This window comes from Podarcis cretensis, assembly GCF_951804945.1.
Source record: "Podarcis cretensis genome assembly, chromosome: 17".
Taxonomy (NCBI): Eukaryota; Metazoa; Chordata; class Lepidosauria; order Squamata; family Lacertidae; genus Podarcis; species Podarcis cretensis.
In genome coordinates this window covers 8,841,093-8,861,250 of record NC_137187.1, presented here as the reverse complement: position 1 = coordinate 8,861,250, position 20,158 = coordinate 8,841,093, and the positions used below count along the sequence as shown (strand labels likewise).

Genomic DNA, 20,158 nt, shown 5'->3' with positions numbered 1-20,158 from the left:
TAAAACCAACTGATGGTCATTCTAACATATAAGTAAAAACAAAACAATATATATAATCACACACACACACACACACACACACACACACACAAGCAATGCATACCATCAAGTTTTAAATCAGTACAACCAATCAAGAATCTAGTGGGTATAATTTTAGCTCAGTTACAGATTATACAGACAACATTATTAAAAAGAAAGGGCATGGTCCCATAAAATATAAGCAGTTATAAACATTGAAATAAATGGCACTTACATGAACCTTGCTCTGTAGTGTTTGTGTCAAAAAATGTTTGAACTGGCCCTTTTTGCATTGCAAATGAATACACTTATTTTTAAAAGATTTAGCTCCAAAATAGACAACTGGGAGACCAAGGGCCACAACCTGCCCCAGTTTTTATGAGTCTACCCTCTCCAGCTCAGCTTAGGCAGGAATGATCCAGCCTTGCAGGCCAAAGCAGCTGGTTATCCCTGTTTGAGACTAGGCTGTGAAGATTTTGGCAAACCCTAAAAATAGCCACCGAAGGATAAGATTCCTAATCTGTGTGGACCTGGGTCAGTCCCAAGAGCAAATTCTAGTATACCAATTACAAAATTTCAAAGCTAAGCAGCGAAATTAAATGGTCAAATGCACATTATGTAATTTAAGAGAACATGTCATGAAGTCTGGCTGGTAGCCTGTCATTGTAGGTTCTTCCCTTTCCCTTCTAACCCAATCTATTTCATTCAGCATCCCCGTTATATAAAGCTGCAGCCAGACATCAAAAGCATAAAAATATCAAAAGTTAAGAGAATTCAATAGGCACAAATCATACCGATATGGAATTAGCTATGCTAAGCATAGTAGTAGGGGCTTGGACTCCTACCTTTCTTAACTGAACAATACCACGAAAAAGAAAATACTAGACAGACTGTTATTTTACAGCTATTAACAGACCAAACATGCAGTTTATTTTTATAGCCGAACTATCTGAAGCATAGCCCAATAGTTGACATTTGAAACAAATAGCATGATTTCAAGTGCACGCTCCACTGCCTCTGTCAATCTGTCACAAACCATCAATATTAGGCATAGCATCATTTAATTTCATAGTTAACAGACACGAATTACAACACTTCCAACATAAGTGATGGGTTAAAAATATTTTCAAATTGACAAGGCATGCAGGTTAGCTGTCAGGGGTAAAAATGACAAAATGTGTTAAATATGCACAGACTTACTTTTCGCCCATCACTTGCATGGCAGTTCACATTTAAAGGTGTCAACAAAGCCATTAGTTTTTCTTCATTACCACTCCTGCATGATAGAGAAGTAAGAAAGAGGGAGAGCCCCTTATAAAATATTTGAAATGGAGTTTCACATTATATACTGTTCTATATACTGGCATGTTCAAAGAACCACCTAATATGCATTTCAAATTGCAAAAAACAGACACTTGAAACATTTCCTTTAAGAATACACCATGTAAAAGATTAACATCAATTTAATGTTTAATTTATATTTTACTTGGTTTTATGTATCTGCCGAAAAGACGTTTCCCAAACACCTATTTTTGTTACATTCCTCAAGACACTATAAATAGCTTCAGAGCTCTTGCTCAAGGTTTCTTATGATGGGCTTTAATAAGAAAACACAAAATATGCCTTTCAGGTATAAAATAAAGAGAAAATGTCCTAATATACTGTTTCTTTCTAAAATGATCACTCTAAACATAAATGAAATTTGGAGTACATTATGTCAAAATGCAAGCACCCCCATCATACTGCATGATTACAAATAAACACATTCTTTTGCTTTTGGCAAGTGGCTAAAATCCAAAGTAACCCATGCTAACAAGCCTTGTTTATCTGCATAATTTCATAATAGGGTAATGACAGAATGACAGCGATCATAAGAGCCCATTTTTCATCCCGGCTTCCTACATCCTGCCTTCAAAAACCATTTGTATTCTGAGCAGCACTTACCTAGCAGCTTCCAGGAGTTCGTCTTTCTTGTATTCACCTAAATGATTGCAAAATATCATGCTGTTAGCATTTGGCAGAAGACAGATTAAGAAATGCAGCAGGAAGCAAATACAGAATTAAACAGAACGGGGGAGGGGGGGGAGAGTGAGCCCACACCCCGCTGGGTGATGGAGCTGTGACGTTAGCCAGCTTGTGGAGGCAGCATCACCAGTGCCTTGGAGACGGGCAGCAAACTGACGCAGCTTCTTGTCCAATCCTCGGATGAAATGGCTTTCTTCAGACAACCAATGAATGCTAAACCTGTATCTAGAAACAATCCCTCCGATAACAGCATGGCAGCTGAATACAATGTCTCCTCCCCCACTTTTCCTATTCACTGTATCACGGCTTACTAGCATTGCGTGAAAAGGTAAGAAAAAAAGTAAAGCCACAACCCCCTGAATCCGTTTCTAGCTTGACAGTATCTTGCAAAACAATTATTTTCTACGTCAGAACTTCTTGAGCCTCTGCCTCATAAGAGCATGCTTCTGGCCTTAAGGAAAGCAATGCATCAAAAGAGATGGGGAAGGGCAAAAGCATTCAGAAAGCTGCACTTAAAACCTACCATTGAAAGGTTATTTGGCTGTTTTCGTATCTTAGGGCAAAATTCTAAATGCACGTCCTGAACTCTAGCTAAACTCCCAGTGCCAAGGGTTCCGTGGAATATCTGAAGCATTTTTGATTTGAAGAGTATTATTTGAACCCTCAGGTCTTCAAATTTTAAAAGTTGCAAAAACCTGAACTGGGAAATGCTGAGTACACCTCAATTTAAGAGCCATAAAGTCAGGAAATTACAACTAAAATAATCCTCACAATAGCAGCTACGGTATCCAGGCCATCTAAACATTGCCCTTTCACTCTGCAGGTCACTCACAGCAATATTGCAATTAAAAACCATTGCAGTTTACAATTATGGCTAGCAACACGTCCATGAAAATCACCTGACAGGGACAATTGCACAAATCCACACTCAAGGACACAACTACTGAATGAGTGTTAAATCAATGTGGGGATACTTGGAGAGCACACTCATAATTTCTATTCAATGGCCACAGATACACAACACTAAGCCACACTGTGTAATTTGTCAAGAGATCCCATTTTACTCCTTCCTTAGTTGGTGGGCAAACAAGCCATGAAGTGGCTGGCTTAACATCACGTCTTAATCAGCATTCATGATTTGTTTCTCTCAAACAAACCAAAAACAAAACATGGGCTCCTTTGTTGCAGTTTGAGAGAAACAGAGCACAAATTCTTGCTCAGAAGTAACTCTATGGTTTGTTTCCCAGCTCAACGGAGGAGGAAACAGGAGTATTCACTGGCAATACACCTCATACATATTATAGTTAAAAGAAACCATGCAGTTTGGGCTCAGTGTTACATGCAAATACAACCTATATCTGAAGAATAAATACAGACTTGCCTTCATAGGATTCAACCTATGAAGTGGCCTTACAGTGTCAGACTATTGGCCTAGCTAACCTATCATCGTCTACATTGACTATCAATGGTTTTTCAAGGCCTCAGGCAGAGATGTTTGCCAACCCTGCGAGCCAATTACAGATAGGTAGCCGTGTTGGTCTGCCATAGTCAAAACAAAATAAAAAAATTCCTTCCAGTAGCACCTTAAAGACCAACTAAGTTAGTTCTTGGTATGAGCTTTTGTGTGCATGCACACTTCTTCAGATACACTGAAACAGAAGTCACCAGACCCTTGATCCTTTAGCTCAGGGGTGCCCAAACTTTTTTCAAAGAGGGCCAGATTTGATGAGGTGAACATATGTGAGGGCCGACCAAAGTTTATTGAGCTTTTTTTACAATTTTACCCCAGGACATATACTGCCACAGGGGCCGGATTAAATTGACCGGTGGGCCGGATTAGGCCCCCAAAACAGACTTTGGACATGCCTGCTTTAGCTGGAAGTACCAGAGACCTTGTGCATCCAATGTATGTCTAATCCTTCTCATACTGTAATATCACCATAAGGACTAGAGGGAGATACAGTTTTATTCACTCCCCCCCACAATGTATTTTTGCTCCTTGGTCTTTCACAAAGAAAAAAGAAATTCAAAACATGCTGCCTGAGTGCTAGAGGGATTCTTGGGTGTGTCCAAGGACTTCTGTGCAACGAGTAGGATTTTTTATTCTTCTGAATAATGGATAATACCATATCATAAACTAGACAGGGTTCTGCTGTTCAATAAATTCCCCTTAGGCACGTGGAACTAGTCCAGCTGTTACTTTGGATCCTGGCCATCAGTTACAACCTTGTATGCAGCACCTAAGTGGAAACACTAAACATTACTATTCACATGCAAATACAAACTGCTAACAATGCTAGAGAGATATAATTTTTTATTCAAAGCAGATAACCCATTATCTCTAGGTGTAATACACTTACGCATTTTGAGGATCATTGGCATTCCTGCTTTACATTCAACAACCTTGCTAGTACCACAACACAAAACGAGGTTACAAGCATGTTTCAGACTTTACCATATCCTGCTGAAGCATGAATAAATTGGAAAGTGCACAAGCTTCTTTGTTCAATCTGCAGAATGATTCCAAAGAACTACATGATTATTTGCTGGTTGCTTTTTCACAAAAGTGACACAAAGCAACTTGCAATATAAAAACAAAACATTAAAGCCAAGTATAAGAACAGGAATAAAATAAACACCTAAAATGTTCATCCATAATACTTTACACGGTACACAAATGGGTGGATCCAAATCAACCCACACCACTCAAAAAATGAGCATAAGAGCCTTTCTCCTACAAATTAAAAGTAAAAAGCATTCCACCGAGAAGGCCCTCAGAGGGGGCACACAGAGATGAACCTCAGATGATGAATGTTGGGTTCAGACTGATTCATGTGGAAGAGGTAGCTCTTGGTATACTGAGGCCCTGAACCACATAAAGCTTTATAGATCAACAAACAGCATTCTGAATTGAGTCCACAAACCTACTAGTACACAATGCACTTGTGCCAAGATTGATTAGTCTATCTTGCTCTGGTCAGCCACCAGTCTACTGAATTCTACACCAGCTGCAGTTTCCAAACAGTCTCCAAACGTAACCCCACATATGACACATTGCAGTAATCTAACCTATTGCCAGGACACAGAAGTTAGGCTATCCTTATCCTCATAGGGGTCTAGCTGGGTCAGCAACCAAAGCTGATGGAAAGCACTTTGACCACTAAGGCCATGTCAGTCTCAGACAAGAGTAGTGGTTCCAAAAGTACCCACGAGCTGTGCAACTATTCATTCCAAGGGAGTGCAACCCCCATCCTGAACAGGCAATGGCCCACCCAGCCAATCTAGAGAACCCACCAATACTTATTTGGATTAAGCTTCAGTTTATTGGTTCTCACCTAGTCCATTGCCACATCTAAAAGAGAAACAGGTCTGCCTATTATCAACATATTGCCGACAACCACTCCCAAACTCCCGATGACCTCACTCAGTGGTTTCATGTAGATGTGAGTGGTGCTTCCCACCCCAACTAGGGCATTCACTCCGGAATAACAACATACTGTACCATAACACATCTTGAGAGATCAAAGAGAATTAACAGGCATACACCCCCCCTTGACTTTCTCCTGACAAAGGTCATTATACAGGGTGACCAAAGCACTTTCTGTGTGAAAACCAGGCCTAAACCCCCATTGATATGGTTCTAGAAAATTGGTTTCATCCAAAAGAGCTTGGCTCTGGCCCATGACCAAACACTCAAGAACCTTCCCCTCAAAGGGGACATTACATAATTAATGTTTTTGAATCCACTGAGGATTTCTTAAGGAGTGGTCTTACAATCACCTTCTTTAGGTAGGTATGTATGGACTACCCCCTATTTGCAATGAGGCATTAACCACCCCCTGGCCCAGCTGGTGATCCATTAGTTGCTATCAGCAAGAGCACAAGTGGATGACCAAAGCAAACCAAGCACTGTAATAGCAGAGCCAAGATCCTGGCAGATGCACAAGACTTTATCCTCAAAATGCTTGGCAAACAAGACACACCAAGCCATTGTCCATTCTATTGCCTCCTTTGGGCAATGTAAAAGGCCCCATACTACCTGGAAAAGCTCCGCCAGACAACACAGTGAGGATGCAATAGAAGCAGCAATGTATGTCTTCTTCACTAGCAAAGATTAGGCTCGATAAAGAGCACTCATGGGTGTTTGATTGTATTCACCTGAAGTTTTGCTCCACTTGCCTTCGAAGAAGCCATCTCCCACCTTGCTTCATTGCCCTAAGCTCTGGTGTATACCAAGAAGTTAGAAGAGCTTTATGAAGCAAGAGAGGATATTTAGGGCTGATAACGTTAACAGACCAAGAATCCTTCTGCATATTCCACAGATCAGCCAGGGCTTCAACAAAGCGTCAACTGTACCCATCAGAAAATCCCACCCCTGCCCCGCTGGCTCCGAGTCATCTGAAAACCAATTTGCTCCATCAGCCTCCAAAAGCAGACCATCCAAATAGGGCCCCTGCCTCTGCGGAGAAGGTAAGCTGCTGAAAGTCAAAATCTCAGCATCAAGTGATATAGTCATGACAAGGGACTGATGGTGATATCCTCCAGTCTCAGATCACTCTCTTCCTGGCCAGCCAAGAAAACCGGATCCATGAATTAATATATTAATATATGAAAGGGCAGCATAAAGATGGTTACAGCTACGAATGGCAGAATTATTTGTATACTTAGGCTTTCAGGAGACACTTGTTTTACATATGCATGTTCTAGAAGAGTCATGAATTAGGATATGTAGACAATGGCAACAAAGTGCATTGGCAGATTTACCCAGCAACTTACACTCACACAGGTCTTAAAATGGAGAGAATCAAAATATACATATTTAACACTTCAGTGAGGAATGGCTCAGCAACAATGCATCTCTTTTATGGCAATGGTGATCACTCAGTAACAATACACAGTTCTTTAGTGTGAGGGAATTAGCCAATTGATTCTAACCACAACTAACCTAACAACATGCATACAAGAAAGAGCAAGCACACAGGTGCAAGAGAAGGAAGGGTGAGGTGGAGGTTAGTGCTGCTTAAGGAAGAACAGTAGAGGACTCATTTCTCTGTGGACTCATTTTACAAAATAGGGCAGTTATGAGCAGCTGGGAAGGGAGGACCAGAGGGTGACATACAAAAACCTCTCTCTCTCTCACACACACACACACACACACACACACACACGGGGGACAGAAGGAGCAGATAATTTGTAAGGAAAGGTTCTCCAGAAGGCAGAATAGAGAGTGTGAATCACCAATCAAAGCACCATTGGGCAATGGGAAAGAGAACCTGGGCATGTTGAAGCCAAGAGCAAGAACAGTAAGCAAGAGGGAGCCCTTTAAAAAGGCTTCTTGGCAACTGGAAAAGAGAACTCTCCTTCAGCCATCAGGAGGCAGGAGACTGTATGGAGTCCTTAAAAGGACTATATACAGCAGGCTACCTCAACCTCGGCCCTTCAGATGTTTTTGGCCTACAATTCCCATGATCCCTAGCTAGCAGGACCAGTGGTCAGGGATGATGGGAATTGTAGTCTCAAAACATCTGGAGGGCCAAGGTTGAGGAAGCCTGACATACAGCAAACATGCCCAAAGGAGCAGAAACCAGATGTAGTGGAGGAAAAGCAAAGGAGGACAACAGGTACTGGCCTGGCAGTTTGAGTGATTCAGTAAGTGATTACAGTAGAGTGGATCTAGGTAGATAGAGTGGATCTAGGTAGGTAGAGTGGATCTAGGCAACCATAACATTTTTTACTGGGAAACCTGGAGTTTATAGTCCCTTGTAAACGAAGGCTTTAGAGCAAATTCCAAAACTGATTTGATACAAGAAATGCATAATTCCTGGACAGTCATGTTTTCCAATACCTGTCTCCTGGTGTATCTTTTGCTCTAGGATGCTTAGTTTGGTCAGAATCGAGTATAGACTTCCAGAGTTAAAACTAAATACCGTATTTTTCGTTCTATAAGACGCACCAGACCACAAGACGCACCTAGTTTTTGGAGGAGGAAAACAAGAAAAAAATATTCTGAATCTCAGAAGCCAGAACAGCAAGAGGGATCGCTGCGCAGTGAAAGCCGCAATCCCTCTTGCTGTTCTGGCTTCTGGGATAGCTGCGCAGCCTGCATTCACTCCATAAGATGCACACACATTTCCCCTTACTTTTTAGGAGGGAAAAAGTGAGTCTTATAGAGCAAAAAATACAGTACATTACTTTCTGGTAGATGAGCCACCGTAGCCTCTAGGGTGCCCTGAAAAATTGTGCCCCAGGCTTTTAAAACTCATCTACCCATGTACTATCTGAAACCAGAGACACATTGGTTGCCAGATGTGAAATATATTGGCATTATTTTCAGTTCTCCTAACCCACTACTACTCGAGTTTTCTTTTGTTGCTTTAGCTGACACGGCGACTCCTTGATTAGCATGATTGGATTTTAAACCGGAATAATGGGCCTGAAGGGGCACTTGTTGTACTGCCCAGGGTCATGTCCTGCACATATGACTTGCAATATACACTCCCTTGAGATGACCAACTTAACTTCTTCAGCTACTTTCCCCCTCAGGCAGGCCTCCAGCAGCCTCCTTGTCTTCTCTTGCAAAGTGAATCACTGAAGCCATTCTTAAAACTATAGAGGCATATAGGAAGTACCGGAGTGGAGTGTCTCCCAGGCTCATGAGTTGGCAGCATGCCAACAGAACTGAGGAATTAAGGGAAGATGCACCCAAAAATTGTAAGCTATATCACTCCACAGAAGGGCAAATGAAGAACAGGGTTGCTGGCTTTAGGGCTTGTACCAACAACCATCAGGGGGAGTAGAATGGCCATTCACACACACACACACACACACACACACACTAAAATGTGCATGTGCTAATATGTATGTATAAATGCACATTTAGAAGCAATTACTAGAATTTTTTTTTAAATCCAATGAATCTCAACCTTACAAGGAAGGCTGAGACCAGGTGGCCTAAGCAATCAAGATGTTAACTGTTGATGGGCAACGTCAAGGCCCTTGCCTCCCTTCTTTAAACAAGATGATTGGACAGCCCTTCAAACAAAGGAGGACACATGACCATGCTCCTGGATGGGGAGGGATTTCTGTTGAAATTGCAGTAGCCCGTGCACAGCGGAATGATGAGGAGTACGTGCCACATACTCTATATTACTTTATTTACACTTCAAAGCTGGTAGATTACAGAAAAACATCTTGCCTCTGCCGGAGCAGAGAAAGCATCCTCTCCCTCAAAAGCATGGAGAGAACAACTGAGAAAAACAGGAAACCAGTGTACGTCGCATCCAGTCTCCTCTTCCCGTGGGAAAACCCAACAGCAACTGACTGTGGAATGTAAACACCTGTCTCGTGACAAGCACTTCGCTGCACAGTGAAAGAGAGCAGAAACCAACATCCTCCCCCTTTCTGTGAACATCACTGGGCAGCGTGTTCGTACAATATCAGTACAAACCCAACTTCTGCACATAGGTACAGTGTTGATCCCTTGATACAATCTTGGACAATACATCAGCAGGAATTTCATTACCTGGCATATAGGACACCGTTACGAGTCCCTTCTGAATACGTTCCCTAGCATGTTGCAACTTCAATTGCAAGTGCTTCGTGCTTTGCTTACAACCTTCAGAATTCAGCAAAGCCAAACATGCTTTGTTGTCCTGGTAAACCTGGATTGGACATTTGACAGGAATTTTCATGTCTTTGCACAATTGTAACAACCATTCACAATCTTTAAGTGAATAAGACAGTGCATTCAGTTCAGCTTCACAAGTACTTAAGCTAACTGTTGTTTGCTTCTTGCATGACCAATCAAATAGACCCTGATTGTACATATAGCAAACTCCAGACGTACTTTTCCTGTCTGTAGTGTCACTTCCAAAACTTGCATCTGCAAATATCTCAAGACCACCAGACTTCTGATTGTTAAATCTCAGTCTGTAATGCATAGTGCCTTTCAAATACCGCGCTATGCGTTTCAGAGCTTTCCAATCCTTAACAGTAGGATTGTTGACTTGTCTGCTTAGCAAATTACAGCTAACAGCAATGTCTGGTCTTGAACATCTGGCAATGAAGTTTAGCTTGCCTAGCACACTTCTGTACAGTGTAGTGTCAGAAAATGCTTCTTCAGTGTCATCTACCTGATAACTGTATTGTTTTTAACTCTGATTGGGAGCCGCCCAGAGTGGCTGGGGAAACTCAGCCAGATGGGCGGGGTATAAATAATAAATTATTATTATTATTATTATTATTATTATAACCTGTTATCATCGGTGTGTCTACAGGGTTAGCATCCATCAGGTTTAGTTTGCTTAACACATCAGCAATTTTCCGTGACTGGTGTACTAGAATGTTACCATCTTGATCTCTCTCTATTTCAAGAGATAGGTAGTTGTTTACCTCACCAAGATCTTTCATGTCAAAGTGCTCTTTCAGTTGAGCTAGGGCGTTATTGTACATTGTGACATCCTTCCAAAAGAATAAAAGATCATCAACATAAAACAAACAATACAGTTTCTTTTGCCCCTCCTCTTTGACAAATACACATGGATCAGCTTTCCCTTGCTTAAAACCTAGAGAAAACAATACTTCAGTGAGTTTTGTGTGCCAACATCGCGCACTTTGTTTGAGACCATAAAGGGACTTCTTCAGAGCACAAACAAATCCCTGTTTTACCTGTACGCCATCAGGTGGAAGCATATAAAGTGATTCATCTAGAGATCCGTACAGAAAAGCTGTATTCACATCATGGTGACTAATGTGTAGATTCTCCTCTGCAGCTAGCTTGAGCATAAGCCTAATGCTCTCATACCTCACTGTGGGTGAGTAGGTCTCGTGATAGTCTTCACCTGGAACTTGTGCAAAACCTTTGGCTACCAATCTGGCTTTGTGTCTGACTACCTTGCCATTTTGATCAGTCTTCGCTTTGAAGACCCATTTGCTTCCAAGCAGTTTCATTCCTGGAACTACTGGAACAAGGTCCCATGTTTTGTTCCTTTCTAAGGAATCAAGCTCAGCCTTCATGGCATTTAACCATGGCTCAGCTTCCTTTGAATCCAAATCCTGGATTTCTTGGAAACTTGAAGGTTTAAATACCTTCTTGGAGCTTTTAACAGCTGTTACTGCTATCTTGGCAAACTCATCAGCAAATCTCTTTGGAGGTCTACCTTTTGTGGCTCTTTGTGACCTACGAATTAGCCTTAAGTCTTCAACACTCTCCTCTTCCTTTTTAGGAGAAAAATGACCTATTGTGAACAATGGTTCTTCCAATTCTTGATCAGAGCTTTCAGAGGGTCGCATAGAGGCTTTCGCACTCTTGAAATCCTCTGAATCGCCCGATTCAGTTTCAGACTCAGAATCAGAACCTTCATCAGTGGGTGTGGGTTGCTGTGGCTGCTTTTGACTATCCTCAGTCTCATCACTGTCATCAGGATAACATTGGAAAATTCCCACATTCTCCCCCCACTTGGCATTGTACTCAACACTTCTTGTGAGCTTAATTGTCTTAGAGTCAGTCATCATTATTCTGTAAGAACCTTTCTGATAACCTAGAAAGATACCATGCAAACCACGCTTGAGAGCCAGTGTGGTGTAGTGGTTAAGAGCGGTAGTCTCGTAATCTGGGGAACCGGGTTCGCGTCTCCGCTCCTCCACATGCAGCTGCTGGGTGACCTTGGGCTAGTCACACTTCTTTGAAGTCTCTCAGCCCCACTCACCTCACAGAGTGTTTGTTGTGGGGGAGGAAGGGAAAGGAGAATGTTAGCCGCTTTGAGACTCCTTAAAGGGAGTGAAAGGTGGGATATCAAATCCAAACTCTTCTTCTTCTTCTTCTTCTAACTTGGAGTTTTGTGGTGAGTGAACCCACATGTCAGAACCAAAAATTTTCATGTGTTTGATGTATGGCTTCTTGCCAAACATCTTCTCATAGGGGGTACAACCAATCGCTGAAGATAGCCTGCGATTATAACTGTAAACAAAACACGAGAGAGATTCGGCCCAATAACTCTCTGGAAGATTGGCATCATGCAGCAAGGTTTTTAACCCTTGAAGCAATGTTTGATTTGCCCTCTCGCAAAGTCCATTCTGCCATGGCGAGCGAGGACTAGACAAATCGTGTTGAATTCCTTTCTCAGACAGAAAAGCTTCAAACTGCTGAGAAGTGAATTTCCCCCCACGATCAGTGAAAAGAATTTTTATCTTCTTACCATGCACATTTTCCAACCAAGCACAGAATTCCTTGAACCTTGGAAAAGCCTCTGATTTCTGCTTGAGATTGTACACATAAATATACCTGGAAAATGCATCAATGAGAACCATGAAGTACCTATTTCCACCCAAAGAGGGCGCTAGTGGTCCAACCAAATCAGCATGAACAACCTGGTATGGTTCTGTAGCTTGCCTACTAGACACCTTACCTTTCGCAGCCATTTTCACCTTGTTTGCTGCGCATGCCTTGCACTTCATGTGGTACCTGCAGGGTTTAATAGTCATACCTTCAACCAAGGCAGGCATTTTAGATACTGCCTCAAAATTCAAATGACCAAGTTTTCGATGAAAATCATGAATACATTCTGCATGCAAACTTTTGTTAGAACCTGCAATGCAACAAGTGTCATCCTGCACAACATCATCATAATACAAAACATACAAACGATCAACATATTCAGCATGCAATACATAATCATTTTTCTTTGTGATGATGCACCTTTTGTTCTTAAAGGAAACATCAATTTTCCGCTCATTCAGCTGTCCAACGCTGAGCAGATTATGTTTGGCATCCGGTACGTAAAGCACATCTTTTATCGATAAGTCCAAACTGTGAAGAACAACAGTTCCGTAGCCTTTACTGGGGATTGTGTGGTCATCCGCCTGGTGAATCGCACCTTCCTGCGGTGTAAAAGACACGAACAGTCGCTTATCGTTGCACATGTGGTGGGTCGCTGCTGAATCAACAACGAAGAAAGATCTAGACGTCTTCTGGACCTTTGCAACCTCTGGAGTGAAGTGTGAGACCAATGCCTTGTGCTGCGTTGTCCTGGACACCGGACCTTTGCCTTTGCCTTTTCCACGCAATGAGCTTTCGCTGCGCTGCTCTGTCTTGGCCCTGGGATATCTGCATTCCCTCTTCATATGGCCTAGACGTCCACACGAGTAGCATTTCACTGCCTTCAAAGCTTTGGCGCCATCTGGTGGTTCCACTGCACTCTGGGATGACGTCTGTGAAGACTCCCCCTTACCCATGCAGCTATCACCCTGGCAGTCTGCTTCATTCTGAATCATGGCAATATCACAGGCTACTCTGAGCTGAGCATGTGGCTGATTGGCATCAGATTCCCCACTTGCATCAGCCAGCCTTCTGCAGCTAGCCATCATGACTCTGGCATTAGCCTTCTGCGTCATCTCTGCTGCTTTAAATCAAGCTGCTTTATACAAGCTGCGTCTTTGCTGCTTCAAGCCTCATTCCAAAGGCAAGTTCAAAAGTGCTTTCTCTCTGCTGCCTTAAATCAAGCTGCGTCACTGTTTTCTGCAGCTGCTTTATTCCAAAAGCACTTTTAAAAGTTACTTTCGGTTTCCCCCAGCATAGGAGCTTGTTCCTTTGAGCCTTTGCCTGTGCCCGGCAAAATGGCCATAAAAGTTCAGAGTCCAGCCATAAAGCCATTAATTAGAAGCTGGCAGGCTGCCCGGAGCATGAGCACATACCTCATCAATCATCTTGACGCACAGAGCAGATACCGTCCGATTCGTCCCTCTGCATTCCGATCCTTTTGCCGGCATTCAGATGACTGCGTCTTTCTGGGCCCGATAACCAGGAATGTTGAAATTGCAGTAGCCCGTGCACAGCGGAATGATGAGGAGTACGTGCCACATACTCTATATTACTTTATTTACACTTCAAAGCTGGTAGATTACAGAAAAACATCTTGCCTCTGCCGGAGCAGAGAAAGCATCCTCTCCCTCAAAAGCACGGAGAGAACAACTGAGAAAAACAGGAAACCAGTGTACGTCACATCCAGTCTCCTCTTCCCGTGGGAAAACCCAACAGCAACTGACTGTGGAATGTAAACACCTGTCTCGTGACAAGCACTTCGCTGCACAGTGAAAGAGAGCAGAAACCAACCTTAGCTCAATGCTGGGGATAGCCAATGCTACTACAGTAGTGTCAGAATTGCAGCAACATAATGAAGGAGAGACCTGCAGCAGTGATGGCTTTGCTGCAGGGAAACAACCTGTTTGGCATTTTATCTTTTGAAAATGAGAGTGCTGAAGGAAAACAATCTTAAAGTAAGAGCACTGCTATGGGGTACCTGTATTTTATTTAGTGTGTATATATCTTGCCTTTCTCCACCATACAACTCAAAGCTGATTACATCTGTTTCCTAGATGCAGTCCTGCTTGGCTTCAGTAAGGTGGCTAAGCCATGTGCCTTTAAAAACAAACATGACCAGGGCATAGTCTAAAAGCCTCCATGAAGATTCACAGTAAGGTAGATGAGCACTTACCCCTTATTAGACTTTGGAAACATTATCTAAGCATTGAGGTAGATGGTATTTTGTCATTTATCCCATACCTCAGAGACCACCTCCTTTACCTATATCAGCATTTAATATCATTGTGATAGGCACTTTTTCATGTGCCACCCCTATGCAGTTAAGACATCTGCAGTCCTCTCTCCACTCATCAGATTATTAGTATTGCGGCAGGAGAAGGGGAAAACTGCATCTCCATCAGAGCACCGGTTGAACAGAGTCTTAAACCTCTCCATCCACCGCAGGGCTGTATTTAATTATTTTTGTTTTTGTCATTGCTGCCAAAGTCTGTGGGTCTTGGGGGCAGGGGAGCAAAGAGGTAAGTAACCTGGGAGTGTTGTTAATTAATTAATTAGCCTTTATAAACTGCTTAATATATTAAAAATATCCTTGGACAAGCAGGGACCCACTGGAAATCCACAGTGCTGGATAGAGCACTTGGGAGCAATCGTGTCAACAGCCCAGCGCAACTCGCCATTCTATAGCAAGACCAAGACCTCAACATGATTGTCAAATATGACTTCTGGAAAATCTGCCAAAGCTTTCATGCAGCTGTCAGATTCTGTAAGTATCCAAGGGCAGGCCATCCTCATGGGTCCCTCAACTATGCAGTGGGGATCTGCGCTGCAATACCAAGCTACAGATGATGGTCTGACCATTCCAACAGCGTTAAATCACACACCACCACCAACAAAATAATCCAGACTAAAATCAAGGGTATGTCCTAACCATGTGTTCAGCCAGCGACAACGTGGGACAGTCCTATGGTTGTCATGGAGTTGAGCTGGCCCAGAGAGCCTTGTCACGTATACATTTTGTACAATGTACAAAGCCTAGATCCACATGCATTTTGTACAACGCACAAGAATCATATCAAAACTGCTCTATCAGTTATATCCACACCTTCTGCAGCTCATTACAATGAAGTTGTGGATAAACTGTGGCTGCACCAAACAAACTACCATAAAAATCAAACTTGGCCAGATATAAACTCAATAATGCCTCTCAGAGATCTATTTCCTATAAAAAAATCTGAAACAGCATATTATTACAAGATGAAAAGTTTTTATGTTCTGTCTTAATCTAACAAGAAAAACAGACAGTGATGCCATAAATCTAATGCAACACAGTGACTTTTTAAAGCCTTTTGTGCTGTGCTATTTGTGACAGTAAATTGTTATAACACTATGCCAACTGCTTCTCCTATAGTCAACAGGTGATGCTAGACATCTGGGTTAGTGCAGCACAATGGAGACAGAACAGAGGAAGGGCACACAGTTGCATTTTTAAAAATCCCAAGGCTTTTTTTGGTAATATTTGTGTATGTAAACATTCCATGGTATCACAGTAAGTTAACCAACAACTGGGGTTGGGTGGATTAGAGCTACCAGGAGATTTTTAACACAACTGTAAGATGTCACTATTGTAACTGTATATAAACAAGCAGTTCCTGTATCCACAGCTCATTACTCTATAGAGAAAAGAGGGGGAATATGTGATAGATTTTCGCACGATCAAGATTGCCAGAGGTCCTTGAGTTGTTAGAAGAAAGCAGGCAAAAACAACTTGCCCCAAGTCGTGGCGGGAAATATACCTGTATATAAAGAGATATGCTATAACCACAGTAAGTTAACCAACAACTGGGGTTGGGTGGATTAGAGCTACCAGGAGATTTTTAACACAACTGTAAGATGTCACTACAGTGGTGCCCCGCAAGACGAACGCCTCACAAGACGGAAAACCCGCTAGACGAAAGGGTTTTCCGTTTTGGAGGTGCTTCGCAAAACGAATTTCCCTATGGACTTGCTTCGCAAGACGAAAATGTCTTGTGAGTTCCTGCGGGGTTTTTCCCCTTTTCCCCCCCTTTTCCTAAGCCCTAAGCCGCTTATCAGCTGATCCGCTGATAAGCCGCTTATCAGCTGATCCGCTAAAAGCCGCTAAACCGCTAATAGCGCTAATCCGCTAAGCTGTCAATGGGCTTGCTTCACAAGATGAAAAAACTGCTATACAAAGAGCCTCACGGAACGGATTAATTTCATCTTGCGAGACACCACTGTATTGTGATTGTATATAAACAAGCAGTTCCTGTATCCACAGCTCATTACTCTATAGAGAAAAGAGGGGGAATATGTGATAGATGTCATCACGATCAAGATTGCCAGAGGTCCTTGAGTTGTTAGAAGAAAGCAGGCAAAAACAACTTGCCCCAAGTCGTGGCGGGAAATATACCTGTATATAAAGAGATATGCTATAACCAGAGACAACAATACAGAAATTGCAAGGAAGTAAAAGACAGCTGAAAACAGACAGTTGAACAAGGGCCATGGGAGGAGGAACAGAAATAGCAAAGGCTTTTACGGAGTGCTGACAGATCAAGCAACAGCACTACAAAGTCCAAAATTCACATTCACATGTTCATCAGCACCCTTCAAACATATGTGTTAATAAGTTCTGAATCATGCCAACTACCATGATTTCTAAACTCATTCCCATTCATCTCAACTGGTCATATAGCTAAAAAAGGTTAAGTATTAACATTGATATGAAACATTGGTCTTTCAGCAGATTACGTTATGCATTTCCATTAAGATGTCCACTTTAACTTCTTTGCAAATATTTATGCTGAAAATTTGTTAGTGTGCAAACTGTCATTTTGATATCTAAATGTAAATCCATATCTTATTACTGTCTCTAAAAAATTTGTTACGTCTAGACTCACACAGTGAATTATAAATATATCACAGGAAAGAGTACAAGCTCTCCATCAGCTATGTCCTCGCAATCACCTCATTAAAAAAAATGCAAGCTGCTACAATTTTCTGCAATTACATGCAAATCAGCAGCAGTTCTCTGGTTCACGGTTGTAAGACACTCCTAACATCACTGCTTTTACTGCTGAAGATGTTGGAGTCAGGATGATTGACCATTTATTGCTACAATTCTTTGCAGATGATAACATCTAACATTTTAATTCAATTTGCTAGGTAACTGTAGCACATTCCACTGTCTGAATAGCAGCCGCTAGCATGTTCATAGAACATTTTCTCTTCAAAGGGGGATAGCCAACTTGTCAGGCTGTAAAGGCAGACCAAGTCTACCAAAATAATGATTTGATATCCAATAAAATGTTGCCCCCACCATTTATAGTCCACTATTAATTTCATTATATAGAATTACAACCCAACCACCCACTCAGAAAATTCAGCCCAGGAGGGGGTGTTGATTTGGAGCCATAATTTAACATTCCTCCTCTTTGCCATAGACCCATTGCATGGTGTTGCTGTGGGGTACCATTACTTAAAATGATGTGGTACATTTTCAAAGGGATATCCTACTAGCCACTGCTTACAATAGAAATGAAAAAAATAGCCCAGTGGCATTTTAAGCCTATAGCAAATGTATTAATAAAGGATTGGAGGGTTGGGTTGGGTTGGGTTGGGTTGGGTTGAATGATATCCTGGGTCCCTCCAGGCTTCTGGTTTTATATCTGTCAAATGAGATTCTGCAGCAGAAGGTACTGCTAAAGCAGTCAAACCAGTTTATTTTGTTAAGCACCCTTTGCACATGTCTAAAGATCTGCACAAGTACATGTATGTTGACACAGAAACAACTAGCTAGTGATGCTTTCAGAAGGAGGAAATACATTTCTCTCCCACTGCTTTAGGAGTGAGGGTGCCAGTGTAATGCAATCTCCAACCAATGTGAGACACTAGGGAGTGCCAGTGCTTACCTTGGGTTTTGATTTCTTAGAATGAATGTCACAAGAGAATGCAGTGTCTTTGTGGATATATGATTTTATTTACAGAGAGAGAGAGGCTGAGCATAAGGGGGAAGGACTCGCAGCATTAACAGTCAAACAGATCTTGTTCCCCCATTACCCATTAGGTTTCCAGGGAACCCCTGAAAGCCATAGCTTTGAACACAACACATAGAGCAAGTCAAGTCTGCATGTCTTCCCACCTCCAGATGAGACTAGCTCTCTTTTTTTTTTTTCACCACCTAGGTAGCTATACCAAGATGAATTGGTTTTAAGTGTATAACAGTAATATTGCATATAAACGTCAAGGAATACCAAGAATGATACATCTGATGAAGACTATTCTAGCCCAAGAAAGCTTATGCAATAATCTACAGGATAGCCCTTAAGGTGGTAGGACTGTTCTTTTCATCTTACCTACAAGACCTGCTCCCTGTTTTGCCGGCCTATTTCCACCTGCCCTTTATCGTCTATGACTGTTTAAAATTTTCTTATATTTTTGTAACAGACTGAACTATGTAATTTTTTGGGGGAATCGCAGTCACCTTGAGCATGGCTTAGCTGTGGAACGGCTGCATATGAATAAACCATATTTTGATAAAATTGCACTATGGCCTTACTTTAAAGGGCTGTTGTGAGAATAAAAGAATATAGAACACTTTGGCAAATTTAAAATACTACTCCAAGGAAGCTGAAAATAAACCAAGAACCATAAGTCGCACCTTGGCAAATATAAAAACCCTTACCTGTGATTCCTCACTTATTTTTACCCAAGTTACAATACTGCCAATACCTCTTAGCAAAACTTCTACTTCATTATTTCAGAACAAGATCATGAGGAATTATGCATACATACATGTATTTGATGGGTATTGGCGGGGAGGATGTTCCTGAGGGCAGAGAAGAGGAGTGAAGAACCTGTGACCCTGTTGGAGTGCAGCACTCATCATTTGTCATCCTTAGTCACACTGGCTAGAGCTGATGGATGTTAAGATTCCAACAACATCTGAAGATCAAAGGTTCCCTACCCTTGGCACAGAAGGTTTGCTGTGTTCATCAAGTTACAAACAGCTTCTTTGCTAGAATTCAGAAGTGTAACTTTTACCCATGACCTATCAGCCTGAGTTCCTCACAACTAAATCCACTGCATGTTTGCCAAGTTCTACGGGACTGAATGCTTTGTCAAAGGTCTGTAGATTAAAACTCTGATAATTAATAAATCAACATGTATTTAATTGGACAGCAGAAGACTGTTAGCAGTTATTTGTCCCTTGTAGGAATATAGTAAAGGTAAAAGGACCCCTGACCATTAGGTCCAGCCGTGGCCGACTCTGGGGTTGCGGCGCTCATCTCGCTTTATTGGCCGAGGGAGCCAGCATACAGCTTCCGGGTCATGTGGCCAGCATGACTAAGCCGCTTCTGGCGAACCAGAGCAGCACACAGAAACGCTGTTTACCTTCCTGCCCGAGCGGTACCTTATTTATCTACTTGCACTTTGACATGCTAGGTGGGCAGGAGCTGGGACCGAACAACGGGAGCTCACCCCGTTGCGGGGATTCGAACCACCGACCTTCTGATCGGCAAGTCCTAGGCTCTGTGGTTTAACCCACAGCACCACCTGCGTCCCTTTGGAAGAATATAGATTAGCCTATAACAGCTTTTGCCATCCTGGTGCCCTCCAGAAGGTTCACCGGGCTGGCAAGGGCAGACCCGCAGCATCTGAGCACAGGTGAGCAGAGGGTCCCTTGGGATGTACAGCTTCCAGAAGTGATGCTATCTCCCCTCCCTGAATCTCCCTCCCTCTACCCCTCCAAATGGATGCTCCTACTTTGTGTAGCCT

The 20,158-nt window shown here is 42.3% G+C and overlaps 1 protein-coding gene across 1 annotated transcript in view; it reads right to left on the bottom strand.

Moving 5' to 3' along the window:
• The window catches only part of TNKS (tankyrase), an 83,177-nt gene that overhangs the window by 48,187 nt on the left and 14,832 nt on the right, over nt 1-20,158 (bottom strand). Inside the window, exons 4-5 of the mRNA XM_079959183.1 lie at nt 1,963-1,999; nt 1,219-1,294 (exon numbers count right to left, since the gene is read on the bottom strand). Coding sequence (XP_079815309.1) covers nt 1,219-1,294; nt 1,963-1,999 — 113 coding nt within the window. The remainder of the gene's footprint in view (nt 1-1,218; nt 1,295-1,962; nt 2,000-20,158) is intronic.